General features: G+C 40.6%; 1 protein-coding gene across 2 annotated transcripts in view; it reads left to right on the top strand.

Annotated features, from left to right (window-relative positions):
* Positions 1-564: 564 nt before the first annotated feature.
* LOC139423244 (remodeling and spacing factor 1-like) overlaps positions 565-12965 on the top strand; it is a 47475-nt gene continuing 35074 nt past the window's right edge. For both annotated transcript variants that reach the window (XM_071175049.1, XM_071175050.1), the window contains exon 1: positions 565-1658. In XM_071175049.1, the coding sequence (XP_071031150.1) occupies positions 1508-1658 (151 nt within the window). In that variant the 5' untranslated portion in view covers positions 565-1507. The remainder of the gene's footprint in view (positions 1659-12965) is intronic.

Raw genomic sequence — 12965 nt, forward strand, 5'->3', positions numbered from 1 at the left:
CGAAACTTGGCATGGTGATCTTGGGCTTGTGTGCGGCTGCTCTCCCATGGAAGCTCCCGACGAACAGTTCTTGTGCTGACGTTGCTTCCAGAGGCAGTTTCGAACTCGGTAGTGAGTGTTGCAACTGAGGACAGACTATTTTCATGCATTTCAGCACTTGGCGGTTCAGTTCTGTGAGTTTGTGTGGCCTGCCACTTTGTGGCTGAGCCTTTGATGCTCCTATACATTTCCACTTCACAATAGCAGCACTTACAGTTGAAGGGGGCAGGGCAGATATTTTACAAACTGACTTGATGGAAAGGCATCCTATGACTGCCATATTGAAAGTCACTAAACTGTTCAGTAAGGCCATTCTACTGCCAATGTTTGTCTAAAGAGTGCGTGGTTGTGCTGGATTTTATACACCTGTCAGCAACGGGTGTGGCTGAAATGGCCGAATCCACTCATTTTGAAGGGATGTCCACATACTTTTGTTACATTACCTGTATCAGTATTTACCATCACTCATTGCATTCGAAAAATCAGTGTAATTGACTTCTAAATCATTAGCAAAATCATGTTTTAGTTGGGTGAAAGACAGCTTTGCATGGTGGTTAAGCTTTGAATCTATAATTCTATAGTTTTCCCCAAATTATATTTTTGCTGTGGAGACTCATCCAACGGACAAATAAGTTAAAAAAATACTTCCGTTTTTTGGGATATCTGTACTTCACTATTTATTTTTTGACAACTTTTACTTAACCACATTCCTAAAGAAAATAACGTACTTTTTGCTCCATACGTTTTCCCTGACACCCAAAAGTACTCGTTGAATTTTGAATGCTTAGCAGGTCAGGAAAATTGCCCAAATCACACATTTATCAAGATAACATCCCTACTGCCCCTTATCTCACTAAAGACATACTTTGTTTTCAATTATTCCTGAGTGTTGGAGCATGCCCCTGGCTATCTGTAAAAAAAAAAAAAAAAAAGACGATGCCATCTGGTGTGCTTTTTATAAGGAATTTGAAATTATTTATACGTTTACTTTTGATACATAAGTATATTTAAAAGCAAATACTTTTAGACTAACTCGAGTAGTATTTTACTGGGTGACTTTCATTTTTTGAGCCATTTTCTATGGTGCTCCGGTACTTTTATCCCCACTGATTGTTCGTGGCGTTATAAGTGGATGAATTGATACACTTGTCAATAGACAGGCAGTGTATCACATTGTAGAAGTTATTCAAGCTACAAAATGGCAGCTGCGTCCGAGCCACTGTATGGCAGACTTACCATGTATTTCTTTGGGGCTAAATTGCCTAACTATGGAAGAATGTGAAACTGTTAACACCTTCACCAGTGCCTAAATTATCACTGAAGGATCATTCCCCGCGCATACTCTTTACATTAGTAATTTTACTTTTTACCGCAAAGACCTCTGGGCTGCTATTTTCTTTTTCGCGGTGAATTGTGGGCAATCATTGGTCCTCCGAGCTTTTCGAGTGCTGCTCCACCATTGGAAAAGATGGCTGCCTCGGCTCCATCGGTGGGTTTCTCCGATTTGTGCCCAAGCTACGCCGTGATATGCTCTTTTCTAGAGCGTTATGGAGCTTTGCTGGATCTACCGGAGCTCACATTTCCGCAGTTGGAGAGATATCTCCAAGACACATCTTCAGGTATAGTTTGAAAAGCGCGAGCTGCTGTGGGGGACGTGCGACTCCACACCATTGCATAGTGTTCTGTGTCGTTTGTCCCAGCTAGCTAGTTGTTATTGTGTGTTTTCCAAACGTTTTCTATGCATTTTTGCTGTCCCAAATTCATACGAAAGATCCCTGGTGAGTCAGATACTTTGTTTTTGCACTGTTTAACTCCGAACTTTTCAAAGACTGAAAGACTTCGGTGTAATTTGCAGATTTTAAAATGATTGAATTTATTTTCCAGCCTTTATCTGCCATGGACCGAATTGCACGATATCACATCCTACATAAACTGCTTTGAGCTTTTGCACAAAGATTAATTGCTGTTAACATTTGAAAGTATGGGGCACACCTGTTCTTCGGGTTATGACGTATGTTGTGATAAGGACAATTGTCAATTTGTATTTACCGTTAAGTAATATTTTTGCTGTGGTTCGCTCGCGCTGTATTGCGCACGCGCACACCTGGTCTTCCTGCTCAATGGACTCCTTCAGTAATTAAGTTCCAATTAGCTTGTATAGTAGCCACAAAGTCCAAATTGTCAACAAATCTTAATGGTTAGGTTTAAAATAAAAATACAAATGTATGATTTCGATGCTTCAAATAAAAAAACATATTTGGGTCCGATGCAGTAGTGATTTGGAGGTCCCAGGCAGAGCACCCCCCCCCCCCCCTGCCAATTGTTTTAATTTATAAGGAAGAGTAATTTAACTGTAAAAATGTATTAGCTTTTAATGTGCCATGAACATGAACCAGTCACTTTTTGAAGTTATTTGCTGAGAGAAAAAAATGTTACCATAGTACATTAATCCAAAAATAATTCTAGCATCTGAACAACTGCCAACTTTCCTTCAATTCACAAGTGACTGAAACTATCTCATTGGAGAAAGCATCAGAGTGATTGAAACATCGCCACTCTGTCTTACTGTAACTGTACCATGTATCTGATGCCAAAATCTTTTTGGGCAGACCGCATCAGATAGTGCCTATAGAAAGTCTATTTCTTCATTTTATTGTTAAAGTGGAATTCAAATGGATTTAATTGTATTTTATTGTCAACGATCTACACATTACTCTCTAAGTAAAACAATTCTCTCTATATATATTTTTTAAAGATTAATGAAGAAAATAAAATACATTGCTCAAAACAATAAAGGGAACACTAAAATAACACATCCTAGATCTGAATGAATGAAATATTCTTATTAAATACTTTTTTCTTTACATAGTTGAATGTGCTGACAAAATCACACAAAAAATATCAATGGAAATGAAATGTATTAACCCATGGAGGTCTGGATTTGGCAATGTCTTTAAAACAAGTCAAAATGAGGCTCTGTAGTGTGTGTGGCCTCCACGTGCCTGTATGACCTCCCTACAACGCCTGGGCATGCTCCTGATGAGGTGGCGGATGGTCTCCTGAGGGATCTCCTCCCAGACCTGGACTAAAGCATCCGCCAACTCCTGGACAGTCTGTGGTGCAATGCGGCGTTGGTGGATGGAGCGAGACATGATGTCCCAGATGTGCTTAATTGGATTCAGGTCTGGGGAACGGGTGGACCAGTCCAGAGCATCAATGCCTTCCCCTTGCAGGAACTGCTGACACATTCCAGCCACATGAGGTCTAGCATTGTCTTGCATTAGGGGGAACCCAGGGCCAACCGCACCAGCATATGGTCTCACAAGGGGTCTGAGGATCTCATCTCGGTACCTAATGGCAGTCAGGCTACCTCTGGTGAGCACATGGAGGGCGGTGCGGCCCCCCAAAGAAATGCCCCACCGCCAAACCGGTCATGCTGGAGGATGTTGCAGGCAGCAGAACATTCTCCACGGCGTCTCCAGACTGTCACGTCTGTCACGTGCTCAGTGTGAACCTGCTTTCATCTGTGAAGAGCAAAGGGCGCCAGTGGGGAATTTGCCAATCTTGGTGTTCTCTGGCAAATGCCAAACGTCCTGCACGGTGTTGGGCTGTAAGCACAATCCCCACCTGTGAACGTCGGGCCCTCATACCACCCTCATGGAGTCTGTTTCTGACCGTTTGAGCAGACACATGCACATTTGTGGCCTGCTGGAGGTCATTTTGCAGGGCTCTGGCAGTGCTCCTCCTTGCACAAAGGCGGAGGTAGCGGTCCTGCTGCTGGGTTGTTGCCCTCCTACGGCCTCCTCCACGTCTCCTGATGTACTGGCCTGTCTCCTGGTAGCGCCTCCATGCTCTGGACACTACACTGACACACAGCAAACCTTCTTGCCACAGCTCGCATTGATGTGCCATCCTGGATGAGCTGCACTACCTGAGCCACTTATGTGTGTTGTAGACTCCGTCTCATGCTACCACTAGAGTGAAAGCACCGCCAGCATTTAAAAGTGACCAAAACATCAGCCAGGAAGCATAGGAACTGAGATGTGGTCTGTGGTCACCACCTGCAGAACCACTCCTTTATTGGGGGTGTCTTGCTAATTGCCTATAATTTCCACCTGTTGTCTATTCCATTTGCACAACAGCATGTGAAATGTATTGTCAATCAGTGTTGCTTCCTAAGTGGACAGTTTGATTTCACAGAAGAGTGATTGACTTGGAGTTACATTATGTTGTTTAAGTGTTTCCTTCATTTTTTTGAGCAGTGTATATACCTTGATTAGCTAAGTACTCACCCCCATGAGTCAGTACATGGTAGAAACACCTTTGGCAGCAATTACAGCTGTGAGTCTTCTTGGGTCTCATAACAGCTTTGCACACCTGTGACCGACCGGCTTGATTCGGTCTTGAAATGGTGTGTTTTACATTGGATAAAAGTAGAGAATCAACATTTTCTAGCTATCTCATACACTTCAGTTGAGGAACAATGGGAAAGTAATTCTGCATTGAAAGTTGATAAACTTGTAACCTCACTTTTGACAAAATGGCACATTTCCCATCTGCGGCTATGTACTAAACAACCAAAGATTTCAACACTAAAGGCTAGTTTATACTACGTGTGTGTTCGTAAATTTTATCTGGAGTAGAGGTCGACTGATTATGAATTTTCAACGTCGATTATTGGAGGACCAAAAAAAGCAGATTCCGGTTAATCGGACGATTTTAAAAATAATAATAATTTATTTGTAATAATGACAATTACAACAATACTGAATGAACACTTATTTTAACTTAATATAATACATCAATTAAAATCCATTTAGCCTCAAATAAATAATGAAACATGTTCAATCTGGTTTAAATAATGCCAAAACAAAGTGTTGGAGAAGAAAGTGGAAGTGCAATATGTGCCATGTAAGAAAGCTAACGTTTAAGTTCCTTGCTCAGAACATGAGAACATATGAAAGCTGGTGGTTCCTTTTAACATGAATCTTCAATATTCCCAGGGAAGAAGTTTTTTAGGTTGTAGTTATTATAGGACTATTTCTCTCTATACCATTTGTATTTCATTAACCTGTGACTATTGGATGTTCTTATAGGCACTTTAATATTGCCAGTGTAACAGTATAGCTTCCGTCCCTCTCCTCGCTCCTGGGCTCAAACCAGGAACACAACGACAACAGCCACACTCGAAGTAGCGTTACCCATGCAGAGCAAGGGGAACAACCACTCCCAAGTCTCAGAGCGAGTGACGTTTGAAACGCTATTAGAGCGCACCCCACTAATTAGTTAACCATTTCACATCGGTTACACCAGCCTAATCTCGGGAGTTGATAGGCTTGCAGTCATAAACAGCTGCTGGCAATCTCACGAAAGTGCTGTTTGAATGAATGCTTACGAGCCTGCTGCTGCCTACCATCGCTAAGTCAGACTGCTCTTATCAAATCATAGACTTAATTATAACATAATAATACACAGAAATGCGTGCCTTCGGTCATTAATATGGTCGAATACGGATATACGGAACCGTTCTGTATTTTATCTAACGGGTGGCATCCATTAGTCTAAATATTCCTGTTACATTGCACAACCTTCAATGTTATGTCATAATTACGTAAAATTCTGGCAAATTAGGCGGGCCAAACTGTTGCATATACACTGACTCTGCGTGCAATGAACGCAAGAGAAGTGACACAATTTCACCTGGTTAATATTGCCTGCTAACCTGGATTTCTTTTAGCTAAATATGCAGGTTTAAAAATATATACTTCTGTGTATTGATTTTAAGTAAAGCATTGCTGTTTATGGTTGGGTACACATTGGAGCAACGATACGCACCGCATGGATAGATAAACTAGTAATATCATCAACAATGTGTAGTTAACTAGTGATTATGATTGTTTTTTATAAGAAGTTTAATGCTAGCTAGAAACTTACCTTGGCTTACTGCATTCGCGTAACAGGCAGTCTCCTCGTGGAGTGCAATGTAATCAGGTGGTTAGAGCATTGGACTTGTTAACTGTAAGGTTGCAAGATTGAATCCCCCGAGCTGACAAGGTAAAAATCTGTCATTCTGCCCCTGAACGAGGTAGTTAACCCACCGTTCCTAGGCCGTCATTGAAAATAAGAATGTGTTCTTAACTGAATTGCATAGTTAAATAAAGATTAGAGGTTTCCGATTACTTGAAATCGGCCCTAATTAATCGGCCATTCCGATTAATCGGTCGACCTCTACTGGTGTGCAAGATTTTGCTCTGGGTGTAAATAAACTGTTGTCAGATTGTCCATTTGTAAATTGAGTGTTTCGCTCTCGGAGTGCACACTGGATGCTCTGGCCGAAAAGTAGGGTTGATCCAAGCGTTCTGACATAACAGCAGTCAAGCACCCACGCTAACATTGACTAGCTTGCTAGCTAAACTCAGCAACAAAAAAAAACCGTCCCTTTTTCAGGACCCTGTCTTTCAAAGATAATTCCTAAACATCCACACACACAAACATGCAGTGAAATTGCAGAGAGCCACATGAATTCACAGAAATACTCATAAATGTTGATGAAAATTCAAGTGTTATGCATGGAACTTTAGATACACTTCTCCTTAATGCAACCGCTGTGTCAGATTTTTTAAAAACTTGAAGGAAAAAGCATAATTTGAGTATGGCGCTCAGAGCCCAAACCAGCCAAAATAAATATCCGCCATGTTGCGCAGTGAACATTAGTCATAAATAGCATTATAAATATTCACTTACCTTTTGATGATCTTCATCGGAATGCACTCCCAGGAATCGCAGATCCACAAATGTTTGTTTTGTTCGATAATGTCCATCATTCATGTCCAAACAGCTTCTTTTGTTAGGGTGTTTGGTAAACAAATCCAAAAGCGCGTTCAGGTCCAGTCGGACAAAGTTCAAAATGTTATATTACAGGTCGAAGAAACTTGTCAAACTAAGTATAGAATCAATCTTTAGGATGTTTTTATCATAAATGTTCAATAATGTCCCAACCGGAGAATTCCATTGTCTGTAGAAAAGCAATGGAACGAGAGATACCTCTCATGTGAAATGCGCGTGACTGAGAACAAGGCTGCTGGCAGTCCCCTTAGTCAAACCGCTCCCATCCGGCCCCCCTTCACAGGAGAAGCCTGAAACAACGTTCTAAAGACGGTTGACATCTAGTGGAAGCCTTAGGAAATGCAACATAACCCATATCCCACTGTGAATTCGATAGGGGCTGAGTTCAAAAACTACAAGCCTCAGATTTCCCACTTCCTGTTTGGATTTTTTCCCAGATTTTTGCCTGCCATATGAGTTCAGTTATACTCACAGACATCATTCAAATAGTTTTAGAAACTTCAGTGTTTTCTATACAATACTACTAATAATATGCATATATTAGCATCTGGGACTGAGTAGGAGGCAGTTTATTCTGGGCACACTATTCATCCAAAACTGAAAATGCTGTCCCCTATCCCAAAGAAGTTAACCTGTTACGGCTAGACGTTCTGCTAGCGGACAATTGCACAAGTGCAGTACACCAAAATAAAGCTTAACTTCTTGTTAATCCAGCTACCGTGTCAGATTTTAAAAAGGCTTTATGGCGAAAGCAACCATGCGATTATCTGAGGACAGCACTCCACCATACAAACACATGAAAATCATATTTCAACCAAGCAGGTGCGACATAAAAGTCAGAAATAACGATGTAATTCATGCCTTACCTTTAAAGATCTTCTGTTGGCACTCCAATATGTCCCAGAAACATCACAAATGGTCCTTTTGTTCAATAAAGTAATACATTTTATCCCCAAAATGTCAATTTATTTGGCGCGTTTGATTCAGGAAAACATCGGTTCCAACTCGCCCAACATGACTACAAATTATCTAATAAGTTACCTGTAAACTTGGTCCAAACATTTCAAACAACTTTCCTAATCCAACTTTAGGTGTCCTAAACGTAAATAATCGATACAATTTAAGACGGAATATACTGTGTTCAATAGTGGATAAAATTAACGTGGAGCGCGCACCAAACAAGAGAGTACACTTGGCTTGACACTCATTCTGAACAGCCGTACTTCTTAATTTCTCAAAGGAAAAACATCAACCAATTTCTAAAGACTATTGACATCTAGTGGAAGCCATAGGAACTGCAACCAGGTGCCTCATAAGCTAGTTCCCCATAGCAAACCAATAGAAAAGTCACCAAGTGTTTTTTTTCTGGGGGTTTCAGGGGTTTTGCCTGCCAAATAAGTTATGTTATACTCACAAACATTATTTTAACAGTTTTAGAAATGTTAGTGTTTTCTATCCAAATGTAAAAATGATATGCATATCCTAGCTTCTGGGCTTGAGTAGCAGGCAGTTTACTTTGGGCACGCTTTTCATCCAGACTTGAAAATACTGCCCCCTATCCCAATCAGGTTAATGCAGCTGGTGGCCACACCAGAGACTGACTGTTACCCCCCCCCCCCCCCCTCTGTTCAGGGACACATCACTCCATTTCTGTTAGTCACATGTCTGTGGGACTTGTTCAGTTCTTCTCATTTGTTGAATCTTATGTTCATACAAATATTTACACATGTTAGCTGAAAATAAACGCAGTTGACAGTGAGAGGATGTTTCTTTTTTTTGCTGAGTTTACATCCAGACACAAATGAAAGATCTGCTCACTCTGACAATTTTACTTGCCCTGGCAGATCTGGTTAGGCTGATTTGTATGTTGTCCAGAGCATTGGTGACTGCAACTGTGCTGCTGGCAACAATCCAATTATGCTTTTATTTGCCAATGTTTACTGATACTGGCCATATTCAACTGGTGTTGAGCGTTTGTAAATTTGTCAGTTATTCTGCGCTCTGGCACACTGACGAGAGTGTTCTGAAATCGGAGTAGACGGGCAGAACGAATTTACCAGCTACGTCTATCGATAGTTTTGTAGTGACATTAACATTCTATTGAAATAGATACTTGCATAGTGGAGTCTTTTTTTTTTTTGTACTTTTTTAAAAAAAATTTTTTACATGTAGCTAGCTAAACAATGAACCATAATCCCAACTCAACGTTACGACCCTACATGAATCTGCAGGTAACTAACCAACCAGGTTCAATGTTAGCTAGCTAACATCAGGCTTACCTAGCAATGCAAAGGGCTCTGAAATAAGAATAATATTACTACACAGATCATACATGTAACATTAGCTAGCTAGCTAACAGTTTCACTTTAACTTGAAATGAAAATGAATTTCTGACTAAATTAGAAATGTGTAAAATCTGACAATGTAGCTAACTAGATTGTCTTAGCCATATACATACATGGATGGACACTTCTCCCTCTTTGTCACCGATGCCATGTTTGCCCTTAGTTTGAAGATGTCGTCCGGAGCCTTCTGTGTGTTCTCTTTTCGACTCCGTCTGCATGTTTGCAATCAAAGGCCAGAATATTCTCCAGCTTCCTAGCTATCATAATCTTATTCCACTGATTTCAAAACTCGGTCCTCCAGATGGTGGAGAACAACACTTATGCAGTTTTACTACTTGATATCTTTCAAAAAAGCCATGTTAGAAAGGATTACCTACACATACTTGGCCAGCTCATATTAAAGAGAGAAACATGCTACATGGCAGATCAATCCGAACTCATCTCTCGGCATGTCCAGCCCACTCATTAGCTCAACATATCATGGCTAGCGGGAAGGTTGAGGTTTTTTTCCCATGGCTAAATCAACTTGGCTCATAATTTTAACAATTTTATTCGTATTTACAGATTGCATACAAGTTAAGGCACATGTAATTTCACATTTGAGAATATATTTCTGCCCAATTTTTTTTTGTTGATTTAAATTGTTTACGTTCAAATGGAGCTCCTGTGAAGTAGTGACGCGCCACATACGCCCAGTTTCCTGAAACGGTTCACTATTGTCCAATATTTGCCCATAATTATTTTCAAAAATGTTCACGTTCTGTCAAGGTGTTGGGGATTATGGCTAGACAGCAATTTTCAAATCTTGCCATAGATTTTCAAGCAGATTTAAGTCAAAATGTTAATTTAGCCACTCAGGAACATTCAATGTCTTCTTGGTAAGTAACTCCAGTGTAGACTTGGCTTCGTGTTGTAGGTTTATTGTCCTGCTGAAAGGTGAATTAATCTCCCAGTGTCTGGTGGAAAGCACACTGAAGCAGGTTTTCCTCCATGATTTTGCCTGTGCTTAGCTCCAACCCGGTTTTTTTTTTCCTGAAAAACTTTCCAGTCTTTGCCAATGTCAAGTATACCTACCTATACCATGACACAGCCACTACCATGCTTGAAAATCAGTGTTGTTGGAATTCACCCAAACATAATGCTTTGGATTTATGCCAAGAAGTGTGTAACTTTGCTGTTTTTTTCCCCAGTAATACTTTACACATGCATGTTTTGGAATATTTTTATTATGTGTATTTGTATCTCCTCTGTAATTTAGGTAATTATTGTGGAGTTACTACAATGTTGTTGATCCATCCTCAGTTGTCTCCCATCACAGCCATTGAATTCTGTAGTTGGCCTCAAGGACAACTACATCTTTGAAGTGTCTGGGTGTTTCAATACATCATCCATAGCATAATTATGAACTTGACCATGCTTAAAGATCTGTTCAATGTCTGATTTATTAACTATCTACCAATCACTGCCCTGCTTTGAGGCTTTTAAAAAGCACCTCGTCTTTTGTAGTTGAATCTGTGCTTGAAAATCAGTACTTGATGGACCTTACAGATGTATGTATGTATGTATGTATGTATGTATGTATGTATGTATGTATGTATGTATGTATGTATGTATGTATGTGGGACAGAGGAAGGTGTAGTCATTCAAAAATCATGTCAACCACCAATTATTTCAAACAGTGAATCCGTATAACCTATGTGATTTGTTACGCCAAATTCGACTTCTGAACTAACTTATGCTTGCTTAAACAAAAGGGGTGAATACTTATGCAACTACTTTTTATTCCATTTTTATGAATCACATTTTAATAATATAATTTTCTTTTCACTTTGACATTATGGAATATTTTGTGTAGATCGATGACTGTAAAATGAATATCCATTTAAATCCTATTTTGTAACGCAACAAAATGTGAAAAAAATTCAAGAGGGTGTAGACTTTCTATAGGCACCGTACATGGGCTACACATGTCCGTTGCCTCGGTGTCGGTGGCACTATTATCAGCAGCACCTGAAATGTGTTATTTTACAGTATAACTACCCATATATATTTTACATGGAAATGCCCTGTTCACTTCCATTTATTTTTCGTATGTTATCAGGTTACCTTCAGACGAGTCCCGTGACTCTTGTGGGGGTAGAGCAAAATGGAGAACATCGTGTTCGTGAGGTTCTCATCTTTCCATAGAGGGGTCATAATAGTGTGCTCTGACGCTACAGATGTTTTCGTGAGAAGACCCGTATTCTGGATGTCTCCTGGTCTGACAAACACTGCTGTAGCTCGGTCGCCTTCCACCTCAGATGTGGAAGGTCAACATTGCCAGATGTGATGGATTGAGACGGAGCCCATGCAAAAGAACATATCTCAAGCTTAAACCGATGAGTATTTTTTTATTATGCCTCGAGTGGTACATGTGAGGGCCTCATGTGGGGGCCTTAAAAATATACAGTGGGGCAAAAACGTATTTAGTCAGCCACCAATTGTGCAAGTTCTCCCACTTAAAGATGAGAGGCCTGTAATTTTCATCATAGGTATACTTCAACTATGACAGACAAAATGAGGGAAAAAATCCAGAAAATCACATTGTAGGATTTTTCGGAGCCTCTCCGGAGCCTTTTACGACGTCTTTGTTTTGGGTCGCAGGCTGGGATCCATTCCGTTGTTCTGGGTGAAAGTCATATTCCTGGTCGTACTGATGGTGAATTGACGTTGCTCTTATATTCAGTAGTTCTTCCCGACTGTATGTAATGAAACCTAAGATTACCTGGGGTACCAATGTAAGAAATAACACGTAAAAAAAACAAAACTGCATAGTTTCCTAGGAACGCGAATCGGAAGTATTTACAAAGCAGGTAGAGGTCTAATTTTTTGTCGTAGGTACACTTCAACTGTGAGAGACGGAATCTAAAACAAAAATCCAGAAAATCACATTGTATGAAGTAATTAATTTGCATTTTATTGCATGACATAAGTATTTGATCACCTACCAACCAGTAAGAATTCTGGCTCTCACAGATCTGTTCGTTTTTCTTTAAGAAGCCCTCCTGTTCTCCACTCATTACTTGTATTAACTGCACCTGTTTGAACTCGTTACCTGTATAAAAGACACCTGTCCACACACTTAATCAAACAGAGTCCAACCTCTCCACAATGGCCAAGACCAGAGAGCTGTGTAAGGACGTCAGGTTTAAAATTGTAGACCTGAACAAGGCTGGGATGGGCTACAGGACAATAGGCAAACAGCTTGGTGAGAAGGCAACAACTGTTGGCGCAATTATTCGAAAATGGAAGAAGTTCAAGATGACGGTCAATCACCCTCGGTCTGGGGCTCCATGCCCCACGAGGTGAGATCTTGCATCAATGATCATGAGGAAGGTGAGGGATCAGCCCAGAACTACACGGCAGGACCTGGTCAATGACCTGAAGAGAGCTGGGACCACAGTTTCAAAGAAAACCATTAGTAACACACTATGTGGTCATGGATTAAAATCCTGCAGTGCACGCAAGGTCCCCCTGCTCAAGCCGGCGCATGTCCAGGCCAGTCTGAAGGTTGCCAATGACCATCTGGATGATCCAGAGGAGGAATGGGAGAAGATCATGTGGTCTGATGAGACAAAAATAGAGCTTTTTGGTCTAAACTCCACTCGCTGTGTTTGGAGGAAGAAGAAGGATGAGTACAACCCCAAGAACACGATCCCAACCGTGAAGCATGGAGGTGGAAACATCATTCTTTGG

Source organism: Oncorhynchus clarkii, chromosome 12 (genome assembly GCF_045791955.1).
Source record: "Oncorhynchus clarkii lewisi isolate Uvic-CL-2024 chromosome 12, UVic_Ocla_1.0, whole genome shotgun sequence".
Taxonomy (NCBI): Eukaryota; Metazoa; Chordata; class Actinopteri; order Salmoniformes; family Salmonidae; genus Oncorhynchus; species Oncorhynchus clarkii.